Source organism: Castor canadensis, chromosome 19 (genome assembly GCF_047511655.1).
Source record: "Castor canadensis chromosome 19, mCasCan1.hap1v2, whole genome shotgun sequence".
NCBI classification, from domain to species: domain Eukaryota; kingdom Metazoa; phylum Chordata; class Mammalia; order Rodentia; family Castoridae; genus Castor; species Castor canadensis.
The window spans coordinates 43,835,228-43,862,387 of record NC_133404.1 but is presented as its reverse complement, the minus strand read 5'-3'; the positions used below and the strand labels follow the sequence as shown (position 1 = coordinate 43,862,387).

At 47.2% G+C, this 27,160-nt stretch overlaps 1 protein-coding gene across 1 annotated transcript in view; it reads right to left on the bottom strand.

Annotated features, from left to right (window-relative positions):
* The window catches only part of Adamtsl3 (ADAMTS like 3), a 252,154-nt gene that overhangs the window by 75,496 nt on the left and 149,498 nt on the right, over positions 1 to 27,160 (bottom strand). The window contains exons 11-16 of the mRNA XM_020176611.2: positions 22,529 to 22,667; positions 20,937 to 20,987; positions 20,147 to 20,351; positions 15,558 to 15,705; positions 13,959 to 14,043; positions 925 to 1,214 (exon numbers count right to left, since the gene is read on the bottom strand). Coding sequence (XP_020032200.2) covers positions 925 to 1,214; positions 13,959 to 14,043; positions 15,558 to 15,705; positions 20,147 to 20,351; positions 20,937 to 20,987; positions 22,529 to 22,667 — 918 coding nt within the window. The remainder of the gene's footprint in view (positions 1 to 924; positions 1,215 to 13,958; positions 14,044 to 15,557; positions 15,706 to 20,146; positions 20,352 to 20,936; positions 20,988 to 22,528; positions 22,668 to 27,160) is intronic.

Sequence of the window (27,160 nt, the reverse complement as noted above, 5' to 3'; positions counted from 1 at the left end):
TCACTTCTCTTGCCAAACTGGACTTCTGTTTAGAACTCAGCACCTCAGGAACAAAGCCAGGGACTCGGTTCTTCACCTCGACCTCTCCCAGGCTCCTCTGCTCCCTGCCCTCCACCATCATCCCCAGTTCAGTCCAAGCTCTTGCCTGGACTATGGGTCACCCTCGTATCTGTTCTTCTGTCTCTGGTCCATTCTCTGTCAGCTGTCAGTCTTGAAATATATGAAATAAATAAAAATTGGTCATGTAATTTCATCTTATTGTCAGGCTTTCGGCTGTGATCCACCACACCCAGACTCCTGTTGGTTATTTCTATAGAGAGCCACAGAGAATGGTCACCTGGACTCCTCGTCCCTGCTTCCTTCTGGATCCTAAAATGCTTCCCTCATCCTAGGACCAACTTCTCACCCCGGTGGGGTCACCTGGCGACACAACCACATGCTAACCCTAACAATTTCCTGACTATGTGTGTCACCTATAAAACCAACCCAAATTGTGGTGGTTCATTTCTTCTGCATTGGTTGCTGACTGACGTGCAGGTGTGAACCTACACACCGTCCAAAGGTGACAAGTGGCCGACAGGGGTGTCAGCGCAGCAATGCCAGGCAGTGACAGTCTGTGAAACTGATGTCCACACAGGACGGCCTCCACAGAGCCACGCTACGTGTTCCTACTTACTCCAGATGGCCCAGGAGTCACTCACATCCCAGTTAACGGAACGTCTTGATCAGGATATGATCCCACTGTCTTTGCCTTTCTAAAGCAATGACTCCCAAACATAAAAGACAGAAAAGGCCAACACTTTCACTTACGGAATGAATTCTGCTCCTTTAGACTTTTGCTAATTTGCATGCTTGGCTCACCCAACTTGGCAATTTCCGTCAGCAATGGCCACCCACCTGCCCCTAGAGCAAAGGTTCAAATACCTCCCAGACAGGTTGCTGTGCACGGGGTAAAGCCAGCGTACTCCCAGTCATAAGTGGTGTCGCTGTCCTCCTCCTGCAGAGAGCTGTCCAGTGCCGGGGACACAGGGCTGTGGTCACAGGGCTGCAGGATGCACGGCCGCTCGGTGGGCGGCTTGGGGCCTTCACACTCCTCCTCCGGGAGCTCCGTCTCCGTCTGTGTGAAGGTCAGGAGCACGCAGCACTTCACCTCGCGCACCTGGACGCCCGGCCCACAGGTGGCACTGCAGGCCGACCAGGGCTCGGGAATGAACCTGGAAAACCAGGGAGCCAGGAGAGGGGTCACCGTGGTCATGACAGACAGGCCATAACAGCGTAGTGACAAGGAGTCAAGAAAGGAAAGGCAACAGCTGGATTCAGACAGAATTTGTGGTTTTGTGGACACAGCTAGCACATTTTCAAATCTTATTCACAGTATCAGTGGTAAGCACAGCTTGTAAAAACCCAACTCCTGTGCTGAGATCAGAGCAAGACATTACAAAAGGGTTTTTTTTTTTTTTTATGGTTGTACTGGGGTTTGAACTCAGGGCCTTATGCTTGCTAGGCAGGTGCTCTCACTTGCTAGTGGCAGGTGCTACTTTTTTGGGATGCATTTTTTTTGAGCTAGGGTCTTGAGAACTATTTGCCTGAGCTGGCTTTGAACTGTGATCCTCCTGATCTCTGCCTCCTGAATAGCTAGGATTGCAACTGGTGTGAGTCACCAGCGCCCGGCACAAAAGACTTTTTTAAAATTTAGGACTAGACGAAACATCGTGTAGAGATATTTCTAATCTGATTTTTTTTTTACAACGAGGATATTTTCACCAATATTTATTCAACAAATCTTGATGAGCATATGGTTTATAACAGGCAGAGCAGGGTTAAACCATCTCTGCTTCAGTGCAAAATTGCAGGATTCAAGTGCAAGAAGTTTTAATATTCCTCATACTTACAACATAAATGCACTAAGCTTCTGAGTCTTCTTCAAACTATACAGGTGTTGCTGGATGAAGCATTAATTTCTTATCGTGAATTATTATCTGTTAAAGATCATCAAACTATGGCTTGCAACCAACACTTGCCTGCCTGTGTTTGTACAGCCAAGAATTCTTACAGTTTTAAATTGCTGGTAAACAAAAGGATATTTTGTGATGTCTGAAGACTAAATAAAATTCAGATTTTAGTGCCTAGGTCTGAAGTCTTACTGGGAGATAGCACACCGCTGTCCGCCCGTTCCCTACAGCTGCTTTTCTGCTGCGTGATGAGCTGAGAATTTATGAAAAAGACTGTTTGGCCTGGAAAGCATAAAATATTTAGTCTCCAGCCCTTTGTAGAAAATGTTTCTTACCCTGTAGAGCTATCTCAAATTAAAATGTCTTTTTTTCAAAAACAGAACAGCAAGGTAAAACAGGTCCTGTCTGGGATTGGCAGTAGTGGGAGGGGAGGATATAAGGAAAGGGTGTATGTAGGGGGGTGAATATGGTGGAATATTATGCACTCATGTATGAAAATGGAAAAATGAGACCTGGTGAAACTATTCCAGGAATGGGGAAGGAGGATAAAGGAGAATGATGGAGGGGGTGAATTCAACAATAAGAACTTTTGTAAATGTCACGTGTACCCCAGCACAACAATAATATAATAAAAAGGCCATTTTGACGTGTAAAATAAGAGAAAAATTTCTGATCCTTGTAAGCGCTGTTTAAAAATAGATTCAGTGGGCACAGACATATTTAAGACAGTCTGAGCAGCGCTCTGTATCACGGGATGCTGGTTAGTTGACCGATGAGAAAGCGCTCAGTGAGAGAGTAAGTTTGCAAAACTTTGAGTCCAGTCATGTTCAACAGGCTTATTTCTTGAAAACTTTCTCAAGGACTGTGATATCTGAGTTCACCCTGCATCTAAGGCGGGACTAGGATGTGAACCACTTCATAACCTTGATCGACGTCAGTGACATCAGACATTGTCTGGGGGACAACTTGAGAACTTGGGGTGTTTCAGGTACAGTTCCAAAACTCAGAAGGACAGGGCTGTAAGGGCCCCACGAAGTCCCAACCTTCTGTCCCCAGCAAGATTTCATGACAGGTGTCCACAATGCATGTCCCCGGTCAGTAGCAAAAAGCACCACTGGTATAGACAAGTCTCATGAAGAAATGTCAACAAACACCTCATTTATTGTGTGGAAATTATTGTCTGTCCTCGTGTTCCGTGAGAGGGTTTGCTCAGCTCCCCCAGTGCAGCAGTATTGGGGTGAGGTCTGTAGATTAATGCTTTTCTCTCTTTACCTCTCTCGGTAGAACTGGTCCACTATGAGAGGAGTCATTTACACAAGGTAATAAAATGGAGCTGAGTTGGAATCGAGGAGGAATAGTGACCTTGGGGACCACTAAATGAAAGAAGCATGGGGTACACGGACCTTGTGCTCTCTGTCTAAACGCAAAGGCCATTTATATGTAGAGCGTTTGGCTGTCGCACGCTGTGTGCAAATTTTTCTGGAGCAGCTACAAGGGCCAGGGGCCAGAAGGAAGCTCTTGCTTTTCACTTGACACTGTTAAAATGTCATCTTCTGAACACGCATATCCTACGTTTACGGTTGTTCATTTTTTGCCTCTTTTCTTCTTTGTAATAAAACTTTTAACATTCTTTAGTTTGTTTTAGCAAGAAGTAGACATTGTCACTCTAGTTGGGATACTACGTCTTGGTGGTTGAGACTCCGGAGAGGAGGGGACAGGGGCGATCACCCTGACTCCCGGCAGTACAAATGGAGGTCAAACTCAACGTGTCCTGGGTTTGCTGGATGCTTTGAGTTGGTTTTCAATGGTCTTTTAGAAATTCCTTTTACAAAATAGATTTCAGAGTGATCCAAGTTAACCATCAACAACTAGGGGGAGGAGAAAAGCCATGGCGACTCAAAATACCGTGTGTATGTATGCAGCCTGGCATCTCCTCCTCATTATTATTATTATTATTATTATTTTTTGGTCAAAGCAAAACACATGCCTCCATTCCCAGTAACTTTTTAAGGAAAGAGAGGAATTCAGCTGACCGAAAACACTGAAAGAGAATAAGTTCACCTGACTAAAAACTTTTAAGATGAGGGAAACACTGTATATGTATCTAGGCACAAAAAACAAGTCTCTCAAAAGGAAAAATTCAGGGGGACCCCAGATGCACACAACATTGAAAATCAGAAGCTGGATGTGGTGGCCGAGGCCTGTAATCTCAGGTACTCAAGAGGCAGAGATCGGGAGGATAGAAATTCAAGACCAGCCTGGGAAAACAATTAACAAGACCCCATCTCAACAAATTATCCAGGCATGGTAGTATATAGCTGGAATCCCAGCTATATGCATAGGTAGGAGGATCAAAGTCTACACAAGCCTTGGGGCGGGGAGGAAGACATGAAACCCTATCCAAAACACAACAAAAGCAAAATGGGCTGGGGCATGGCTCAAGGGATAGACCACCTGCCTACCAAATATAAGACCCTGAGTTCAAACTCCAGTGCCTCCGAAAACTAAAAATTAAAAGAAAACAGGAAAGAACGGTGTTTTGTGCAGCCAAACTGTCATTCAAGGACGTAGGAGAATGTTTCTGGGAAACAGAAACAGTAATGGTGCCTGCATCTTGGGTTGGGTGAGCACTGAAAGATCGTGTTGGAGTTCCAAGCTCATTGAGTGCAGAAAAACAAAACGTCACAGCAGTCTCTCACTCATGATTCCTCATGTGAGATACTGTTCTTGATGACTCCACAAATGCTGCCGTTTACTCACAACGGCAACCCCACCAGAAAGCACAGATGGGGAAACGGAGGCATAAACAACTTGTCAAAAGTTACACAATAGCCTCTGTCTACTGTTCTTATTCTCTGTCTTCAGTTCTTTAATTTTACTATGTTTGGTGGTATGTTTTCTGTTTTTTTTTTCTTTCTCACTTTACTGTTAGCTGCATCTGCCCTAATGTTCCCCTTCTTGAAGGGGGAGCTGTTTCCCATGCTCCCTCCCTTGCTGGAGTGAGGTTTTCTCTCTCACTCCTTGGTTATTACTGGACCTAACTGGGGGCGACTGGAGATTCAGAAAAGACACAGGACAGACAGAAATTTGGGCTCAGGTGTGTTGTACGTTTAGCTGGAGACACACAACCCTCATTGCTTCTTTTCTCTATCTTGATTCTTTAATGCCTTACTCCTTTAGGGTTCTTTAAAACCTTGCTTAAAAATCTCTTTTCTTTGGCTCACACTGTCCCATGTTTGCTCTCAGCTTATCTTTAGCTTAACTGCTCTTGACGTCTTTTGCCCCACAGGCTTGCACTTTTTCTTTAGCATTCTCCCTTTAGCTTTCTTAAAGCCTCGGTGCTCAAACTTGCAAACAGCCATGACTACAACCTGCATATGCCTAACTCCTGAGGTCTCGGTCCCTAGACTTGCACTGTGCTTGTCCCAGGTTCTCTTTGGCTTTTCTTTAGCTTAGCTTTCCTAAGGCCGATGTATGAAGTTCTTTCTGAGCTTTGCTTTCTGAAGCCTATGTTAAAGTTCTCCGTGCAGACTTTCTATCAACCCCTCTCTAGCATTTTCCCTTCAACAATTCTTTTCCCTTCCAAAAGCTTCCCACACCAAAAGGCCCAAAGTAAAATCTTCCTCCCAATACTCAAAGGCAAAAAGCCCCACAAAGCAAAAAGCAAAAAGCCCAAAAGCCCAAAGTAAAGCACCAAAGGCAAAGGCCCCTCTTCCTCCTTCAGGGTCTTTTACAGCAGCAAACAGGTGGAGCCACAGGGAGGGGCGTGACACTATAACAGGAGAAACTTGTGTTCCTGCTTCTCCGAACACAACTTAGGGGATGCAGCTGTTCTGCCTTTTCCTGTTTCGTGGCAGCCGAGGGCTGTGCCTATCTCGGCCCACAGGTAAAAGCAATCGACTGCATCTCGCCTTGCTTGTGTCCAGTTCTCATAGGCTTTAATCCGCTCCCCACACCTTCTTCTTTCTCGTTCTCCCCTCCTATTTCCTTTTCCTTTTCTTCTTCTCTTTTTTCCCCAACACTGTTCTCCACTACTATTCCTCTTATTTTCTTTCTGTCCCTACCCTTGTCACTAATATCTCTGTAGTTCACTTGGTGCCACTTTTGCTTGTTTTTTCTCTAAGGTTTTGGAGTTGTGGTGGTGATTGTTTTCAGTCGGTTTTGCTATGTTCCCATAGCGGGTTTGCCTATCAGCCATGCTTGCTTCTGCTGTTAGTTTTCTTCTCAAAGTGGGGTGAGAATTATGCCAGTGCCCTGATCACGTGTGGGTGAGCATTTGTCACTGAGCCACAGCCTCGTCCATTGAGAAAACGCAGCTCAACCTCCTGCATCTGAACACTCCACACACTTCAAATGAAAGAATCTGGGAGATTAAAACCTCCAACCAATTAATTCCCCAGATGTACAAATCCCAAGTTAGAAACAAAAGAAATGGTGAAAAAAACAACAAAGCAACATGACTCCTTTCACAAGTTAACTGTTCCACAGTAATGGACTCTAATGAGAGTGAAATGGAAGACATTGCAGACAGACAACTCGAAACAATGACTATCAGAACAAATCAGTGAAATTATAAAAGATACAAATCAACAGCTGCATGAGTTCAAAGACAATGCAAATAAACAGCTGGATTAAATACAGAAGGCAGGCAGGATAGAAAAGAGGAACTCAACTAAAAGATAGGAATTCTGAAAAAAAGATCAAATTGAAATTTTGAAATGAAAAGCTCACTAAGTCAAAAAAGAAAGATCAGCCTCCCTAATAGACTGGAGGAAATGGAAAACAGAGCATCAAAGCCTGATGACAAGGTGGATGACAACAAGGTGGATGACGACAAGGTGGATGACTTAGACCATTGAGAATAAAGAAAGAATGAACAGAACATGTAAGACCTCCAGGACACCCTTAAAAGACCAAATCTATGAACCGTGGGCATAGGAGAAGAGGTACAGCTTAAGGCATACAAAACATACAAAATGGAATAATAGCAGAAAACCCCTCAAATCTTGAGAAAGAGGTCTTCAGGTTTAGGAGTCTTTTGTTTTTGGCAACACCAGGGTTTGAACTCAGGACCTCACACTGACCAGGCAGGTGCTCTTACTGCCTGAGCCACTCCACCAACTTTGTGTGTGTGTGTGTGTGTGTGATGGTTTTTTTGTTTTTTTGAGATAGGGTTTCACAAACTATTGCCTGGGGCTGGCTTTAAACTATGATCCTCCTGATTGCTACCCACTGAGTAGCTGGCATTACAGATGTGTGCCATCAATGCCCAAATTGGGAATAGAAGTCTTTTAGAACACCAAACAGACAAGACCAGAAAAGACGCCCCACCACCATGTTATAGTTAAGACATTAAGTAAACAGAATAAAGAAAGAAAATTAAATGCTACAAGAGGGAGGCTCTGATTCACACAGAAAGGCAAACCCATCAGAACAATAAAAACTCTACAAGCCAAGAGGACACTGAACATGTACTTTAAGCCCTGAGAGACAATAAACGCCAGCCTCTATTGCTGTAGGTAAAATACTAACAAAGCTATCCCTTACAATTGAAGGAGAAATAAAAACCTCCCACGATAAACACACACTAAAGAATGTGTGACCACCACGGGAGCCAGCACCAGAGAAGATACTCAAAGGAATCCTCCCTCAGGAGGCAGACTGAAATGAGGGGATCCATGTGTGACACTCCAAACGTGGCCTGGCATAAAAGCCCTCCATATGCGTGGTCATTAGAGAGACAGATTCCTGAAATACAGCCTAATTTGGTTTCAGCAAATACAATTTCCACAAATGGAGAAACCAAAAGAGCAGTGAAGAAGACACGCCAAGTGCCTAAGCCAGTCCTGCTTCCTCAGTTCTCATACAATGAAAAAAACAGGGGTGAGGGCAACAAAACCGTGCAAGGGTGGAGAGTCCTGTAGACACGATGGCAGCTCCAGGGAGGAACATAAAACAGCCATGAACTCTATCAACTGTGAACACGCTCCACAGCCGTCATTTAAAAAGCTCAAAAGTGCACATCCCTTGGCATGGCTTCATCAGCTATAATCTTTATTTTCCTAATTAAACTGAAAACTCCTCTGAACATCCGCCCTCCTATGTGGATTCAGAGCTGGGGCCATGGCAAACCACAGAGGCAGAAATATTTCTCATCTCCGGGCTGGTCTGGCAGGCTGTGCTCCAGGGATGTGAAACGCAGCTGTCCTCACCCTCTCTTCACTGTCCACGAGGAAGCACCCAAGCCACAAAAGATGGTGGGAGCAAAGGGATGGACGGGAAGCTGAGGTGTGTTGTGGAAATTGAGGGAAATGAATGGTAAGAAGTGGAAGGAAACTCTAAACATCACAACAGACAGCCAGGAACAGGCCAGAGTGTGCCAAGGTAAAGTACACCGAGACCAGGAGGGAGGGAGGGAGGGAGGGACAGAGAGAGAGACAGGAAAGGTACAGGAGAGGCAGCCGCACAGGTCAGGGAACAGGTGCTATCTGCTCAGTCGGCCTCCATGTTGGCATCCTTGGGGTGCAGGGAGCAGATTAGCTCTGCTCCGTGAATAAGGGGTGGAGGACCCCCACCAAGTGAGGTGGGACTGAGGGAAAACCCAGGCCTGGGATGGATATGGTGCTGAATCCACAGTGGCTAATATGCCATTCTTTTCTCATGCAACAATATGAGCAGTACTTGCACTTGCTGACCCTGGAAGGGACCTTAGGGACTACCTGACCCAGAAGTCCAAACTCAGGCTCCCCCAAAGTAACCTGAGGTGGTGGTGGTGAAAAATGCTGGTGAGTCAGATTCATTGAGACGTCTACAATGGAGTAGGGATTACAGGGTCTGGGGGCGGGAGACAACGGGGAGTTATTCTTTAAGGGGACCTGAGCCTGTTGGTGTTGCTGAAAGTTCTGGAGATGGACTGGTCAGCAACACAAATAACTTAATGGCACTGACTTGAGCACCTGAAAATAGCAGAAATGGTAAATTCTGTGTTATGAAATCTTCCCATAATAATAAAAAGGGGGTGGGGCATGGCTCAAGCACTAGAGCACCTTCCCAGCAAGCACAAAGCCCAGAGTTCAAACCCCAATACCACCAAAAAAAAAAAAGTTACAAATCCATAAGAAAAAAAAAATTAGTTTTAGGTTCCCACTCCCGGAGTGGGATTTCCGATGCAGAAGTCACATTTTTAAAAAGAACCACAGAATGTGAGTTTAATGTACAAATCGAGAAGTGTTATCTCTGTGTGAGGTTCATTTACCCCAGCCACAGTGATTATAGGTGTTCAAATTCCATAAATCCAAATGTCACAAAAGCTTTAAAATGGCCAGGCATGGTGGCTCATGCCTATAAATAATCCCAGCTATTGCAGAGGTGGAGGTCAGGAGATTCCAGTTTGAGGCCAGCCTAGGCAAAAAGCTAGAAAGACCCCATTTCAGCTGGGTGTCGTGGTGCATGCCTGTCACCCCAGCTACACAAGAAGTTAAAAAGGAGGACCATGGTTCAGGCCGGCCTGGGAAAAAGATGCCAGACCCTTTCTAAAAAACAACTAATGCAAAAGGGCTGGGAGCGTGGCTCAGGTGGTAGAGCGCCTGCCTCGAAAGCAAGAGGCCCTGAGTTCAGACCCCAGTACTGCCAAAAAACAAAACAAAGAAACAAAAGCTTCTAAGAAGAGCATGATCCCCACAGGGTTGGGAGGAGTAACGCTTTAGGGTAAGAGCCGAGAGTGGACCGTCATTTGAATTTGAAACACGTGGGAATGGTTCTGTCCAGCACCAGTGAGAGCTATGAAACGAAATGACTGAATCAGTGACGAAGTCGAAGAGATCAGACGCTCCGAGCTAAGTGTGTGATGGACAGGGACGACAACTACAGAGCCACAGAGTCCGGGGCCCGGGGTCAGGCGGGCCCAGCACCCGCTGAGCTCTCAGGCAAAGGAGAACGGCTGGAGGAGGGGCCTGGTGCCTGAGCCAGGTGCTCACAGCAGGTGTGCGCACGGCGGTGGGAAGGCCCCACTCTGCTCTCCCTGCCCTGTGCACGTCTGAAAACCTCCCTTGGAGACTCAGAACCTCTAAATTACGCTCAAATGGAAAGTGACTTAAAATACTTCTGTCCTACCCTGCTGTCTGCAAACATCAGGTCACGGAGGTTGGAAGGCATCTGTCCACACTGAAGGATGTGCTTGTGGAAGGCACAGAGATCCTGTCTGTAAGCGCAGACGTGAGCAGAGGACACGGAACGGCCATGCCACGTGGATAATAGCACTCTGCAATACTTAGGTTGTAACCAATGCGAACATTCACGATTGATGGATGACCAATAAAATACTTTGCAGCACAGGAAAATACTCTGATTTGGTATTTTCTCTTTGGGTTTATTAGCGTCTTGAGTGACCTGATGGCCTGAGATGAGGAAGCCTGGTTATGGTGGCCTGTTTTGACCTGGCTTACCTGTCCTGGACATCTGGAAGGGTGAACACCAGTGCCTGCCGGGGCACTGTGCCTTTTCTGTGTTGGAGAAAATTCAGTTCTAACTTGTGACTCCCAGTGGAGCAAGTTTTTCTCTCTCTAGCCTAGTCATGATCTAGACACAGAAGAATCTCAGTGCCTTTTAAATTTTATTGTGTGGTTTTCTTTTTTTCAAAAAAAATGTTCTTGGTTGATTTTGGAAAATAGAATTTATGACTAGAACACAACCATAAGTAAATAATACACAGCAGCACAGGTGATTCTGATAGAACTATTTGGGGACCACAATTTAAAATGGCATTTTTTGTTATTGAAAAGCAACTCCCTCCTTTTCGAGATGCATGCTGGCAAGTTTCTGTGTGGTCCTTGGGGTGGGGATAGTGTTGGTGCAACATTCACAGCAAGAGTGGCCTTGAAGTGACAGCTGATGCTGCTGGGAGGTAAGCACATGTGGTTTCATTACCCTATATGGTGTAACATTTTCTATAATAAAGGATATATTTTTTTAAAAAGACCAGGGTGCATTTCCAAGGAGGAGGGGAACAGGAGGGAAGGGACAGAGGCAAGCAGCAGCCTATCGTGGCTCAATGTGGCTGAGGACCCCAGTGAAGGCCAGAAGGTGACACCATGCAGAGGCTTCTTGGCTTTGTGACCAAATATGAGTCTCTGGGTGATGGGGAAACACAAGGGTACTTTGAACGCTGCCAAGAAAGAGCTGAATTTGTGCCTCAGCCTGCCTGACTCCTCCGGAGGCTGCGCCAAGGATGGTTTAAGAGGATCAAGTGAGGACAAATTAGAAAACTGGTGTAGATGAGGTGAGTGAATTCAGGGCCTGGACAGATATAGCAGTAGTGGAGATGGACAGAAGGAACTGGGACCAAGACAGATTTAGTACCTACCATCAGGCCAACTCTGTGGGCAATTATATATACAGGAAGACCCCGAGAAAGAGGCAAGAATGACTCTGGGCTTCTAGCTTGGAGAACTGAACAGACAGCAATCCTACTAACAAGAAAGAGCACATAGAAGAGCTAGCAGCTGACATCTAGTTGAGTTTTGAGAACAAAAGATCCTGCTAGGATCCATTGTTCCAGTCTGAGAATTTTATGGCCTTCCTGTGTGACACCACACAGGCGCTCAAATCTCCTTCCCCTACGGGATCCCAAGAGACAGAGCTGAGGGAAGGCTCCAGTCACACAGAACCTAATGCCCTCTTTGTACATTTGGGAGGTACTTGTCTAAAATCCTCAGGATCTTTTCAATTTTTACACTGTCTGTAACTTCAAGTGAAGGACAACTCTATTTCTCTCTCCCTCTCTCTCTCTCTCTCTCATTAGTCTTTACTCCATCCATCATCCCATTGCCTTCTCAAGTGGAAACTCATTTCTTAAAATCTCTAAACTGTTTGCTTCTTCACCCTTTGAATAATCCTACTGTAAAATTAACTGAAAGTGACTTCCTCGTCAACCCTCTTCTCAGTCCCCACAGTTTTCCTTGGCTTTCTGTGTCATGTGAATCCTGGTCCCTTTTCTCCTCTGGCCTGTGTGACATAGAGCTTTCCTGGATCTTATTCCCTCCTCTGTTCACTCCTTCACCCCCTCCTGTTCGGGTTGCCCATCCTCCTCTAGCTCTCTGAGCTTCCTTCATGAGCCAAGCGCTCTTCCCTCTTTACTCAGTCACTCTGGGGTCAGTCACAATTCCAGCATCCCCTCCTTCCCTCCTTCCCTCCCTCCCTGACCACAGTCCACGTGGAAGTCTGAGTGTCACAAGTGTGATGGCCGGCGCTCTTGGCTCAAGTCACTAAAGGCACAATGCCTTCTCCAAGGGCCCCGGGGCCTCACTGCTGGGCTGGACCATAGTAGGAAAAGGGACAATGACGAATGAGAGTGTGTTCTGAAAAGAGTGATGAGGTTGGGAAGGGATGTAAAAACAACAGAGGAAAACTGCTGAAAAGGCTGAGTGATGACCTTGGAAAGGACAAAGACCTGGGATCCATGACAGCTCCTTCAAGTTTATGAAACTGTGCATGTGGGAGGGAATCAAATGCAGATGGAAGCACAGCACGTGTACAGGATGGCAGTGTAACGAATCCACCCAACGTTGCACAGGGCTGGAGGGAGGAGGGTGCTTATGGGAACAGAACACCAGAGGTGACGGACTTCCTGTAAGTGCACTGTACCCACCTATGGCTTTATCACAATGTGACTCCCATGTACCATTAATGCATGCTAATAAAAACTAGTTTAAAAAACCCAGATATTAGAAGGAGGTATATTTTGGCTCATAGGAGAAAAAAATCTTCCAGATAACTTGGGCTGTTCACTACGAGAGCGAGCCGTGCTTACGCGTGGACTCTGCCCACTGCAGAAGGTGTGGAGAGGGTGTAAGGACACCAGGCCTGCAGTGCTGTGGAGAATCGGTCTGTGGTCCTAGAGTGCTGGAGCTGGGAGCCACCGCTAAGAACTAGGTGTCCTAGGAGAAGTCTCTACTTTGTCTGTGTCCCACTCTCCTGCTTTATAAAGGAAGCAGGTTGGTATTGACCTCTCAGGGAAGTGGGCCAGGGTGCCCCCTTTCCTTGTCTTTGTAGCTAGCTCGTCAGCAGGGCAGACTCAGCCTGTCCATCACGGAGTCAGTTGTTTTGTTGAATGCTGTCGGTCACTGGCACAGCTGCTCTGAGGTCGCCTGCACTAGAAACCTCCTTCCTCTCTGAACCCTCTGTCTCTGCCCTGAGAATGCTTCTTTGATTTGTCCTTGATTCTTCATTTCTACTGATACCGTTACGATCCAGACTCAACATACCGCATGAGATAGTCACCACTCGCTTTTTGTTTGTTGACTTTGAGACAGGGTCTCTGTAGGTGAGTTCAGGCTAGCCTTGAACTCACCATCCTCCTGTTTCAGTATCCCAAGCACTGGGATTACAGAAGTGTACCACCACACCTGGCCCTGGATTCTGAATTAGAATGAATCTTAGAGAGATCAAGCCCAGCCTGTGTCTTGTAAGTGAGGAGAAGGAAACCCAAACATAAAACCCTTGTCAAAGGTCACACCATTAGTGCTAAGAGTTCTGAACTCCCCGTGCTCTTTCTGTTCCCCCATACCATACCAGCCCTGGGATGTCTCCTTATCGTCACTCAGACCCTCTGATGCATTTCAACATAACTGGTTTAAAGAGACGGGCCAGGATTTAACCACAAAAAAATGGATTCATTTGTATCATACCATGATTATCAAATGGGCTAATCTAGAAATTATCCCCATCTTTTAATTGTAACAGAGCACACAGTCTGCTTGGAGTTAAACAACACTGTTCTTGTCTGTGCTTCTCACAGGCACTGCCAGAGTTAGGACTGCTGAATTGTGAAAGAAAGAAAACTTGCAGCCAGCACGAGCTCTCTAGAGCCTTCAAATCCAGGTCATCTGGACCTGAATGGATTGCCGTACTCCAGCCGAGTACAAAAATGACATATATCATGTTAACTGGCCACGCCTGAGTCTCCCCCCCAACCCCCGCCCCCGACCCCGTGCAAGGCCCTGGACTCACGTGGGTTCCTCCGTGGCCGTTCTGACCTCTTCAAGTTCCTGGGCTTGTTTCAGCCAAGGTGATTTAGCTTCCACAGGACTTTTCTCTAAGAAAAAAGGAACAAAGAGCTTAATTACTACCGATCACAAAAGAGTTAGAACCACAATCCTTATTGGCTGAAGACTGAATTAACAAAGGGGTTTAATTTTCCAAGTGCAAGTCGTGGCCTTTAGCATGGCCTGCTAAGTGGCTTCTGGAATGAATAAACAGATTCTGCCATTTTTAAATTAATGCATACCCCCCACCCCATACAGTTGAATGTGGCCTCAAAGTAAAATCTAAGAATATACCTTCCGTGAATCTGTACCAATTTGTGTTCTTTGCGGATGAAAGACCTGACTGCAGCAAAATCAGCTTTTGGTGCTGCAAATTCTTCTCTCACACTGAATGCAGAAACGTATAGAGCAAAGCACATAACACAGAGGTTAGGGAAGGGGGAGAAGGGGTCCACGTTAGGATTTATCCAGTGAGTGCTGCTGATGAGGGAGGCAGGGGAGCCCACGGGCGTCTTGCCTTCCTCTGCAGCTCCGTGACGTGAGGGAAGAAGCACTGTGGTTGTAAAGTGAGAAAGCAGGCGTGCTGGGCCGTGTTGGGGTCATTAGAGACGCTAAGACAACAGTCTCACAGTGACCTTGAGTGCATAGCCCTGAGGAGGTTACGTAGTGGACAGGTGTCCTCACCAAACCAGCCAGACGCAGGCAAACAATCACTTGTTGAATGACTAATTGTGAGGCCATTTCTAGATAGTGAAGGCAGGAATCACAAGGGAACATCTTACCATGCTGTCTAAAGCACTAAGGAAGAGTCCTTTCGAACAGGTGGGAATAAACTTTTTCCAGTTCAAGAAAGACGATCTGGTCCTGAAGACCGGCTCGACCTCGCCAAACACATGGGAATAGCGTGGATAGTGAAGGGAGAGGGGATGGAAGGCGTGCTGACCGAGGTGTCCACCTACTCCTGCTGCTCCGCGGGAGCAACAGGGAACTACAGGAGGATTTTAAAGGCACTCCTAGGCCTAGATCAGTCACTCGTCCCAAGCACAATGACACACGGACAAGACGACATTGTCCCTCCTCCAAGAAACGCCCACTGCACTGGAGGGGCTGAGAAGCTTGGGGAAAAGAAAGGCTGCCTCACTTCTTCCTTTTCCTCTTCCCCTCCTGCTTTCCCTTTCTCTTCCTCTTCTCCTCCTCCCTCTTGACTTTTTGTTGTTTTGGTTTTTGGCAGCATGGGGGTTTGAACCCAGGGCTTTGTGCCTGGTGGGCAGACGCTCCACCACTTGAGTCCCACCCAAGCCCTTTTAATGCTTCATTAATTTTTCAACTAAGGTCTCAGGCCTCTTGCCCAGATCACCCTTGACCTCGATGCGCTCTGTCTCTGCCTTCTGAGTAACTGCGATTACAGGTGTGAGCTAAAGTGCCCAGCTCTCTTTTTTTCTTGAAGGCAGAGACTACATCAGATTGTTCTCTGACGTGTTAGTGGAAGCCTACGCAGACCGGACACTGGGGTGGAAGCTGGAAAGCAACATCTGGTGTCCATCAAGACGCACCACCCACTCACCTTTGGGCTTGTGGCAGGGCACAGGAACGACACACTCCTCTTTGATGTGCAGCTTCAGCTGTGGATTGCAGCCCCCCACGTGCTCCCCACGGTGGTTGATACACAACACAACCCTGTAGCGCAGGCCTTGGCCACATGTCACCGTGCACTGCAGGAAAGGGAGGCAGAAGTCAGCGTTTTCACGAGGAGGTCTGCACAGGCACTGTCTTTCCTACTGTACGCAAAAGCTGCTCACCTAGTGAACAGTGATGGCACAGACCTTCCGATAAATACTGTGTGGAGAAGGACTTGGAGGCTGATTTTCTGTGAGGCCTGGGAATCAGGGGTTCAAACCCCACCAATTTTCAATTCAAAAAAATATTTGAACGGGGCACTGGTGGCTCCCTGGTGGCTCCCAGCTACTCAAGAAGCAGAGATCGGGAGGGAAAATAGTTCATGAGACCTTATCCCCAAAAATGCCCAGAGCTGGTGGAGTGGCTCAATTGGGGGAGCACCTGCCTACCAAGTGTGAGACCCTGAGTTCAAATCCCAGTACTGCCAAAAAAAAAAAAAGTGTTCGAAGTAAGCAAGAATAAATGCTCTGAAATCTTAATTTGCTCTGATTCAAATACAAAAGAAACTTGATCTGGGTAAAACATATAGAACATCACCCAAAACAATTTGTGAAGCTGAAAGAGACACTTCTAAAGAATGAATGTGAAAATTAAATTTCAATCAACCATGCCGGAGGACTTAACTTTCTCTTCTGCCTACAGAAATTGCTCCTGCAAAGCTGTAGTCTTATGAAGAGACCAGCAAAGCGTTTTCAGCCCCGAAGTATGGGAAACACTAGCGGAGGTGCACCAGGCAGTTAAAAATAGCAAAACGCTGGGGTTTTCTCACTTTTTGTGAGTTTGCGCTGTCAGCATTTCCTCCTGGAATTACCTGCTGATGACGTGGAAGTTGCTCTTGCCCTACGAACAGAAGGTGAAGGTTTGGGTTTTCGGTTTTTTGTTTTTTTAGTTTATCTACATATGTTCATAAGTACATACATGTGTTTGGAGTTTTTAAATGGATACACGTGGATCCATTTCATGCCTTTCACATGGCTTTCATGCCTGCCATTCCTTATCTGGGCTCTGTTACCTGCAGTCCACCACAGTCCAGCAATATTACATGGAAACTTCCAGAAACAAGCAATTCATACCTTTCAAATAGCTTTTGTTGCAGCCTATCATTAGTGTTGTTCTATTTTATCAGCAGATATTTCTGTGACTCTCTTCCGTGCTCAATTTTTAAATTGAGCTTTATGGTGGAGATGCCTGCACAGGACAACACACAGGAACCCTGTACCAAACAAGTAGGGTTTGACTCTGTGGTTTCAGCCATCCACAGGGGCCTTGGAATGTGTCCCCTGACACATTGTTACTTAAGCTCACTAGGGTTGCCAGCATTTTATAATTTGTAACTGCTTTTCTTATTCTAAGTAAACACTCCTTCGCTTCAGTATCCACTATTTGAGCTTTTTATATCTTTTCCTTAAACAGTCACCTCCGATCTGTCAGGCCGAGCAACCCCCGGTTCAGCCCTGGGAGGATCTCCTGCTAAGAGGCCAGCTCTGTCCTGCAGCGCAGCCACCTCCTGGTCCCCCGGGCCCACTCGCAGGGCAACAGCCCAGCTCTCCAGCAGCTGTGACTGAGGGCCTTGCTCGAGCCACACAGTCCTGCGAGGCACAATGGAATTCCTCTCAGAGCCTCCTGCTGCCAACCATGGCCTGGCCACTGCTCCAGACAGCTCAGATGTTCCTTCCCGAGTCCCTAAAGGCTGAGTCCTGGGTGTCCCTTGGAGACAAGTTCCACAGACATGTTGCAGGTGATCTGAGGCCTTTCTCTGCCTGCACACATCTCCAAAAGGGCAGAATATCAGGGAACCCCTCTCGCTTCAGTGGACCACTCGAGACCACCAAACAAACCCTCTAATGGAGTGTGTCAACTTCCAGATTAGACCCTGCTTCTGGGAAGTTAAGTCACCCCTGAATTTATGGGAAGTTGACTCACCCCTGAATTTATCAATTTGAAACATATGTGATACTAAGAAGTTCTTTTATATTGGCTAAGAAAGAAACAAAAATGCTTTCCAAAGAGAGAAAACAGAACAACGTACCACCTGTAGTAGACCAGGTCAATGAAGGGAGCACTGTCACCCCTTAAGAAGCCATCTGAAGAGCTGGACACTGACCCAGTGCTTCCAGAACTCCTTTAGAGAGCCGAATATATCCTTACTGAGAGCAAATCCTTATCACTGAGGATAAATTTGATTTTCAAAACAAGCAAAAAGTATCAGGTGCCATGTACAATGGGTGAGAGGAGTTGGCTTGCCGTTGGGATGTTACGAAGATGATGACATCACAATGCTGATGCGTGGGCAGAAAAGCTCTAAAACCAGCCCAAAACAGGAGGCGAACACTCACAGAGCTGACCACTGCTCCAGGGTTCAAAGGTCAAAGCCCCTAATAGCTGGGTAGCAAGGCAATATGGAGCTCCTCTTTGCTTTCAACAAAATTGAAGGACTTCATCAAATTGCTAACTAACAGATCCTTAAAAATATTTTTGAAGCGAGAACACCACATGGGTGCTGGCTTAGGACTCAGTTTCTCTAAGACCGGGGACAAACTCCTTCCACCCCACTTCCATGCATGTCAACAGGCTCTCCAGTTGTGCACGTAGAAGACAAGACACGATGCAAACTCAACGGAGAAATTATCTCAGACCCCATGTTTCATTCTAGCAGTGGACACACAGCTGTTTTTAGGCCTCGTTCATCTTCTAGAAAGATTGATTTAATGAAATGTTATTTACTAATCTTTTTTTCGATAGCAGTAGAATTAGCATCATCAATAGAGTTTTGTTTTTTTTTTTGGTGGGACTGGGGTTTGAACTCAGGGTTTCACACTTGCAAAGCAGATGCTCTGCTGCTTGAGCTGCACCTCCAGTCCATTTTGCTCTGGTTATTTTTGAGATGGAGTCTCATGAACTATTTTCCTGGGCTGGCCTTGAGTTTCAATCCTCCAGATCTCAGCCTCCCAGGTAGCTAGGATTATAGGTGTGAGCCACCGGTGCCTGGCTAATGAGACTTTAAGCAGAGAAATGCATTAGATTACGGTAAAACTCTATGGGAGATTAGACTGAAAACGAGTTCAAAAGGAGAAATAAGCAAATATTCAAATTATTAAAAAGCTTTTCAATGTTATTGAAAGAAGCCAAGGATGGAAACCATCATGGTTTCTACCATGGTATTTAGGTTCTTCTGGACACTTTTAAATGCTGTAACCCTTTCTTTTTAAAATGGCAGCATTCTCACACATCGGGAATGGTATGTTTTGCAATCAGGCTTAGGGTAAACTCTGTAGATGTCAGCCTAAATGTTGGGGGAGGGGTATGCAACTTTCCAGACTTCTTTTAGAGGGTCTGTGAAGAAAAAGAATGGGTAACTGCTACCCTAATAAGCATGGATGGAATTCCACACGGTGACATTTAGTCTGCGGTGTCAGAAAAAGACTAAAGGGGTCTTACCCGGCAAACTTGTATAACTTCAGGTTCTACTTTGGGTGCCGTGTCCTTGAGGGCTTTCCAGACCCTACAGGCAGAGGGGACCTCTCCACCTGAGACCCCAAAGTGATGCATACAGAATCTGCAGGTGGAGCGAACTGCTCCCAGGTGTGCTGCACACTTAGCGGCTCTCGTCATTGTCAGTCTACAAACACTGTGACCGTGCAACTGGGTTCTGAGCTCGTGGGAGGGAGGGTGGATTTCTCTACTTGTGTCGTGATAGTGGACAAAGCAGGTGAACAGGTACATCAAAAGAGCCAGAGAAACCTGAGCCAAGCACACCCTCATTTATGCCACAAAATAAAAGTAAAATATTAAACACCAGCGCCCGCAGTGCCCTTCGATGACAATGCCAGTGGCCATTTGTTCTCTGGTCTCCCTGGAGAGGAGACATGACACTGGCCAGGCTTCTCCCTCAGTGACTCCCACCTAGGCCACCTGCCTCGGTATTAGACGATCTTCCCGGTACCTTGACTCCATGACTTAAAATACTTAATTTCCTTCAAAATTTAAGTAGCTTCTTAATAACCCCTGTGTCAAGGTCACATGCTAAGTGCCCTGTCACCATTTCAACCCCAACTTTCCAATTCTTGGCACCACAGGTTCTCCAGGTGACTCTCACTTCTGGTGGCTTTGTGTCACGCCTGCCTTTGCTCAGCCATCTTGCCTGGCCATCTGCCACAGCGATGTTCTCTCTAGGGTCTTCCTGTTCAAGTCCTTGTATCTTAAAGAGAGCTACGCACTACAAGGACAATGAAGACTTCCTGAGCGACTCTGCTCTGACACCTGCTCCTTCCACACGCACCGCAGCCCTAAGCAGTAACAATCCTTACCTGGATTACTGGAGCCATGGCCTCTGCGCCGTGCTCCTCTGCCTTCCTGAGCTCTCAGAAAGCAGGGACCACGTTCACATGCAGCCTCCGTGTACGCCACGATGCTCAGTACAGAGTCAGGCCCGGCAAAGATTTCTCAAGCTCTGATGGATCCGTTCTCGATTCTCACCTGGGACCACTCCATGGCAATCCACTTGGGGCAATCGAACAGGTTGCAGGCTTGCATCACCTTGGGCTTGGGTGCGTACATGCACTTCCACTCCTCCACCTGCAGGATCTCCGCGTGCACGGACTCCTCCACGCACACGAAACTCCGCCTCTGGGTGCCCCCTCCGCACGACACAGAACACGCCGTCCAAGGATTATGTTCCCAGCTCAAAAGCAAACAAATAAGTACATCGTTTCGGTGTCACCTGCTTGTGTGTCTGTCTCAGGTTTGCAAAGATGGTTACAAAGCGCCTGCCTTCAAGGTATCCCATCGTGGCTCAGCTGGCGCTGCGTGAGACTCAGAGTCTTAAGACATTAGTGTCACCTCTACACAGGCTGTGGTCACAAGGAATTTACCTCCTCTGAACCTGAGGTTTCTATCCGATGGGACTAGCACCCCTGCCCTGGTTCCCTTCCCAGGGCCATGTGTATGTTAAAGTGATGACAAAATAAACTGTGACAGGGTCTTTCGATTGTCTCTCACAGACGCTATTTCTGGGAATCACAGAAAGTCAGTCAAAGAGCGTACTAGTCGTCTAGGTATCGAAGGGGATTCAAGTTTCTTCCAGGAAACCCTTGATGCCCCGGGGACTAGAACAGCCCCTCTGAGACGGCATCTGATTCTCAGAGGAATCGCTCTAATCATGGAGGTTGTCTTCCCGCAGCTCTCCACAGGGCTTGCTGCAAGTGCTACCGTTCCTTGCACCCCACTCAGAGTGGATGTCAGAAAGGAAGAGGAAAACCCGACTCACCGAGGGAGAGGCTGAAAGTGGTCATACGGCATAATCTCCTTAAATCCGTCACTACAAACGAAATCAGGGGAACAGTTATCATTTCCAAATTGATTGACGCGTTTACTAACTGACTGGCTCAGCTTCTTCCAATTGAAAACTAAGACTGCAAAGGGTCATGAACCATTCTCCAAAATTCAATCAACATTTCTTTAATTTTCAGGAACAATCCTGACTGTGGGGTGTAGTAGTGTATACCTGTAAACCCAGCAACTCAGGAGGCAGCGATCAGAAGGATAGGGGTTCAAGACCAGCCTGGGCAAAAAGTTGGTAAGCCTCTACTTTAAAGAGCAAACTAGGGATGGGGGTACAGACCCGTGACCCCAGCTGATGGGAAGGACAGATAGGAGGCCCATGGTCTAAGGCCAGCCCTGGACAAAAAAAATTGGAGACCCTACCTGGAAAAGAGCTAAAACAAAAAGGGCTGGGAGGTGGCTCAGTGGTAGAGCGCCTGCCTAGCAAGCTCAAGTGCCTAAGTTCAACCCCAAAAATAAATTTAAAAAGAATTTAAAAAGAAATTTAAAAAGAAAAAACCCTGACACAGAACGTTCTCCAGCCGAGTATGAAAAATACAGAAAGCCAAACTAGTGGTTTATTAATTGAAGGAAAAAATTCTGTTAACGTAGCTAAATCCCTTTTTTCTTCATTATTCTGACGAACGTGTTGATGGTACTGACGCACTATCACGTGCGTAGACTCTTCAGAAAACCACTCTGTGCCACAGAATTTGTCCTCTGAACGGTTCAACCAGGATCGAAAATCACCAGCTGGGAGGCGTCTGGGGGACCTGGGCCTTGACACTGGGTTGTTATTTTGAGATTCTGTCGCAGAGCCAGGAAACTTCCCCAGGCCATCCAAGTCCGCAGGTACTAAGTCGTGCCCCCGGACGCTTTGTGCGGGCTTTTCTGATTTGGATGAAGCCCCTGGGCTTCCTTCCACTGTGCGTTATTTATACAGAATTTAACGTGAGCCCTGCACGAGTCAAACGCTGCCAGGGGTGACCCAACTTTAAGGCTAAAATGACGACCGAAAGATATTACGACTGGGCACCATCCCGGGACGAAGAGAGATTTTCTAGTGTCCGGGCGAGAATTGCTCCTAGGGGCTCAATTACAACGAGCTATGGCCACGGAATCCCACGACACGAGAGGACAAGCTCCAGTGACCGGATGAGCAAATGTGTCCATGACCACGGCTGTAAATGGGAACACAGGCACCTGCCATGGCGTATGTTCAAAAGTCAGGCATGGAAATGGATTGTGACATAAGATTACACTTAATTTGTTTATTTCAAAGCTTTATTTATTTGTTTTTGGTGGTACTGGGGGTTGAACTCAGAGCCTTGCGCTTGCTAGGAGGTCACTCCACCACTTGAGGTGGGCCTCCAGCCCTTTTTGCTTCAGTTATTTTGGGACTAGGATCTCAAATTTATGCCCAGGGCTCCTTGGACCTTGATCCTCCTGATCTCTGCCTTCCGAGTGGCTGGGATTACAGGTGTGGCCACCACACCCAGCCAAGTTACGTTGGAAGTGAAAGTGGGCACTCGCACAAACCTTGATGGGCAGGGGTCCATGCTGCACTCCTTGAGTTTGGGTTTGGGCTTCACGTTTTCAGGGTAGTAATGGCAGTAGTGGTCAGGAACCACCCTGTTCAAACGGATGTCCACACACTCAGCAGAGTTGAGCTGATAACCTGGACACACGGGGGAAGAGGACCTTTTTCAGACAATCTGTTTCATATTTTCTTGACAAAGGTATTGCTTGCCACACACTGTTTTTTCCTTGTTAAAAAAGACAAAAACAAAATACAACAACAACAAAAAACTGAACTCGATGGTTCAGAAGAGAACCACGTGGATTTTCACCAGTGCCCAGCTCCCTTTCCTTTGTGGTCAGTGCAGTCAGAAACTCTGCAGCTGAGCTCCAGGGAACGAGTGCTTTTCTTTAAAAAAAAAAAAAAAAAAAGACTCCCAGGATCTTCAAAGATGACCAAAAGTGGGGTGTGGAGTGAGCCCTGCACCTTGAGCTGCCAGTGATCCTCCCAGTGCTTCAGCCCACAGGTAAAACAGAAATGTCTGGACGCCAGTGCAGTTTGGCTAGACACCCTCCTGGGCTGCTATCATAGGTCATATGTCCTCTCTACTGTTTCCGGATACTTCTGACCTTTTGCCCTTCAGAGACACCATTCCAATTTACTGCTCATACGTCCTTCCATCTGCAACCGTGTGAGGTGATGTTTTTGCGTGTCTCTTCTTAACTTAATCAATGGTGGTTTGTTTTCTTTGTTGTGGCACCGGGCAAGTGTCCTACAGCTGAGCTAGATCCTCCAAGCCCCCATCCAGCCCCCAACGCTGATGCTTTAGATTCAGTTACATTTCTACCTTTCCCTGGACTCTGTGTTACTGACTGCTCCCTTTGTGCTGGGTTGGGGATGTCTTTCACAAAATTCAGTGTTTTCGTTCACTGCTGCCCTGGGCAGCGAGCGTACCTGCCACGGCTGCCAGTCTTCCTATGGGGGACAAGACATCGTCAGTACAGGGAAGGACAAATGCATCTCCCAGCGTCCTGGCCAGCTCTGCCACACGCTTTCAAAGGGGAGGAAGGAGGTCCTTATTCCTGAATCTATTAAATTCAGTTTGTACCATCTTTAGAGAAAGAACACTCTGAGCAGATGGGTGCCAGAAATTCAAGAAAACAACTCGCAAATGACACTTTCCTTTCCCGAAAGATCTGACTCCAGCTTTCCTGTCACCACATAAATGTCATGTTGGGTTAATATATATATATATTTTTTTTTTTTCTTCTTTTTTGGAAAGGTAGTTTTTCAAAGCTAGAATGAGCTCTTTAAGAAAAATAATGCAGTCTGAAGCTAAGCTCTCCATCTCTGCCAGTTGGTTTGAAGGTCTAAAAATACACTTCAGTCCCGATTGCCAAGAGGAATCTGAATTCCAAAACCCTCAGACCCGGCTTGGATGCGAGCTGAGTGGAAAAGGGCTGTGTGCGTTACTAAAAGCAAGGTCAAGACCACAAGAACGAAAATCCAAAGGGAGGCAATAAAATGGTACGGGGGCGCCATGTCTGCCAGAAAGTCTGCCGTGTCCGATGGCCTTGGGGACCTCGCCACCTTCTCCAGCTGATCTCAGGCGTCCCAGGTGGGTCACCACAGAGCAGACCAGGACAGTTCTACCCCACTGCCCCAGGCCCTGTGCAACCCCACAGACCACCTAACTGCCTTGATGAGTCCAAATCTGTGAAACGCCATGCACACAAACCACGAGGATGTGATCACTAAGGAAATTAAATGTGGGTGATGTTTTCCTGTGCTTTTACGTGTTTTTATTCTCCCCCCCACCCCGACCCAACAAGTGTGGAATGAGATTACAGCTCAACTCAGAGACAATCTGCGTCCTCAGCAGAAGCACGTTTCTTAGAGCAGGTAGGTGTACAGGTTTAGAATTTGGGGAAGAATTACTCCCTCTTTGATTTCAGGGCAGTGTAGAGATAACTCGCAGCAAAGACATAAGGCAGATTGTCTCCAATGTTGTGAACGAATGGATTGAAATTCTGCCAGTGTGCAGAAAATGGCAGCCCGCCCCCAGCAGCCCTGAAGCTCTCTCTGTTCCCACACCCACCTTTTATTTGCACACCCCCCTTCACTCCCATTTTGGGGTCGATGAGAGCCGGCTGGCCCTGGAACTGTGGCCCCAGCTGCCTCTAAGGAGGTGGGTACAATGTCAGTCTGTAAGTCTGTCCCCTTGCCCTGAGCACCCTCCATTGTGCCAACCGTGTCGTGTGCACCACTGGCTGGTGGCCAGCGTAACTGAGGACGCCAGCGTGGGGGGGGGGACGGGCACGAATTGGACACTGTGACAACATGCAGGTTTAGATTCCTTTTGCTCCGAGTGTCCCGAGTGCTCCCAGGGGCCAGGCACCGCACGCACTCGGATCTCTGACATACATCGGTCGTCTCACTTCGTCTCACAGATCTCTGTGAGGGGGACAGTCCTTTGTACAGAGGAAACTGTGGCACACAGATTCTCAGGGTTATTGTGGAGCCACCTAGAAGTGAGTCCAAACCCTCCAACTCCAACGTCCCCACTTACCCCACGAGGCCATGCTGCCTCTTTTTTGTGGTCATATTTTTTAGGTTCTGGGAATTGAACCCAGGGCCTTGCGCAAGAACTCCAACGCTGAGCTGTGCCCATAGCCCCCAGGCTGCCTCCTGAGATGAGCCCAACATCACACTGTAGGGAATAGGATGGGCCCCAAAGTGTCTGAGACTCAGGCAGAGAGAGATTTGCTGGGTTTGCCCAGCTCACAGCCTCTGCTCCAAACGTCTTTCCCTCAGTCAGCTTTCACGGAGGCCAAACACGTCTGAGAATTTCCCTCAAAGCCTCCTGGGGGCCACTGACCTAAGAGATCTAAAGGGGCTTTTGCCTCATAAAAACGTTCATCATGCTCGAGAAAATGCAGAAGAAGTGGAAACTAAACAGAGACCATTTGGGCTGGCAGGAACCAAAGATTACTCAGCTGTTCTGTTTCATTGTATTTGCTTTTCTGAGATTGGGTTCTATTTATGGCAAGACAAGATAACCTTCCACTTCAGGTAGTAAAATTAAATTCCTTTTGTAAATATGTTTATTTAAGTTTTTACAGAGGACTCCTTGAGTAAAAAATAGTGCACGGCAAAATGCACCATATGGCAGAATGGTGACGCTGATATGGCTACAGTCGACATCCCAAGACATGGCTTTACAGAGGTGGCGCTTTTAGTGCGGAGACACCAGCAGCCCCTGGGGGCCACCACACACATGCCCTGGCCCTGTCCTGGGAGTTTCTGACTCAGTGGGTCCAGTGCATGTCTAGCACTGGTTCCTGGGAGATCTGATGCCCCTGGTGCAGGCCCCACACTGCTGTAGGGTCATCACCAAGTGGTCTGTCCCCATGTCTTCCCTAGAAAAAAACTGCACCATAACTGGGAAGACCCACTCCTTGCTTTCATTCCAGGGGCCTGTTCAGCCCTCAAACTAGTCCTCTTCCCTTCCCAGGGCACAGCTCCCGCTGGGGTCTTGGTTGACAAGTGCTCACAAAAGTGCCTGCTTCCTCATTTGGAGACGCATAAGCCCGGCAGAGAGAGGCTGGGCCTGCCCATTCCCGGGAGCCCACCAAGTACACCTGTAGTTTAAAGGCGGGAGGCCAGAACTTTACTTATTCCTGAGTCAGATGATATTCTGCAATCTTCAAGGGAAGAAATGATTTGAGGCTGGGCTGGGCCAAAGGAAAGGGATTTATTCCAGCTCTTCACACCATGTCTGAGCCATGTCCCCAACCTGGTCACAGGTGTAGTAGGCAGATCAGGGACACAGCCCAGAGTCATTAGAGCTCAGCTCTGGCCGTCAAACAGGTCCAGACCTGGATCCTTGCTGCCCTACTCACCAGTCAAGTAACCTGGAGCAGCTTCTGAACCCTCACCTCGCTCGTGCATAAAACGGGCACAAAACAGACCTTCTTAGGGTGTTTTTGAAGATGATGACAGGCACCTAGCTGGATGGGTTGCAAGTGCCCAGTACCACTGCCTGGTACTGTTGGGGGAACTGTGCAATCCCCTAAGTCCTCTGAACATCCCGGTACCTCATGGCTGGCTGCTGGGTTGGCTGTACCAGAACCATTTACTCTTCTGTTACAAAGGTCAGCTCAGAAAAAGAGAGCTATGTAGACAGTGGTTCTGGTCACCTCCTTGTTCCAGAGCCATTGCCTCTCCAGTGTGTAGACTGCTAGCCACTGAAAAGACCTTTTTCTTTTCTGTAGTGTGTGGTGAGCCTTAGATTATATTTGCCCCTAAACCTCTTCAGCTGCCTAGGCAAACCATGGACTAAGCAGACACACAGGGCTCTCTCCTTATCACTCAGTAGAGACCCCTTCTCTTTTGGGTACGTTTATAGTAACTATGGTGGGAACCCAATGTTAGGAGGAACACATTCTTGAGCTTTCCATAGGAAAAAATAATGCAGGATTCCAAATTCAGATTCAGATTCAGATTTCAGACTCTCAGATTCAGATTCAGATTCAGATTCAAGAAGAATCAAGAGCACATGCAAACATGTCTTCAGAGTTTGGCTAAGAGTGAAGGGTGTTTTCACCCGCCTTCCAGAATAAGGGCAAATGCACCCTCACCCAGCACCACTG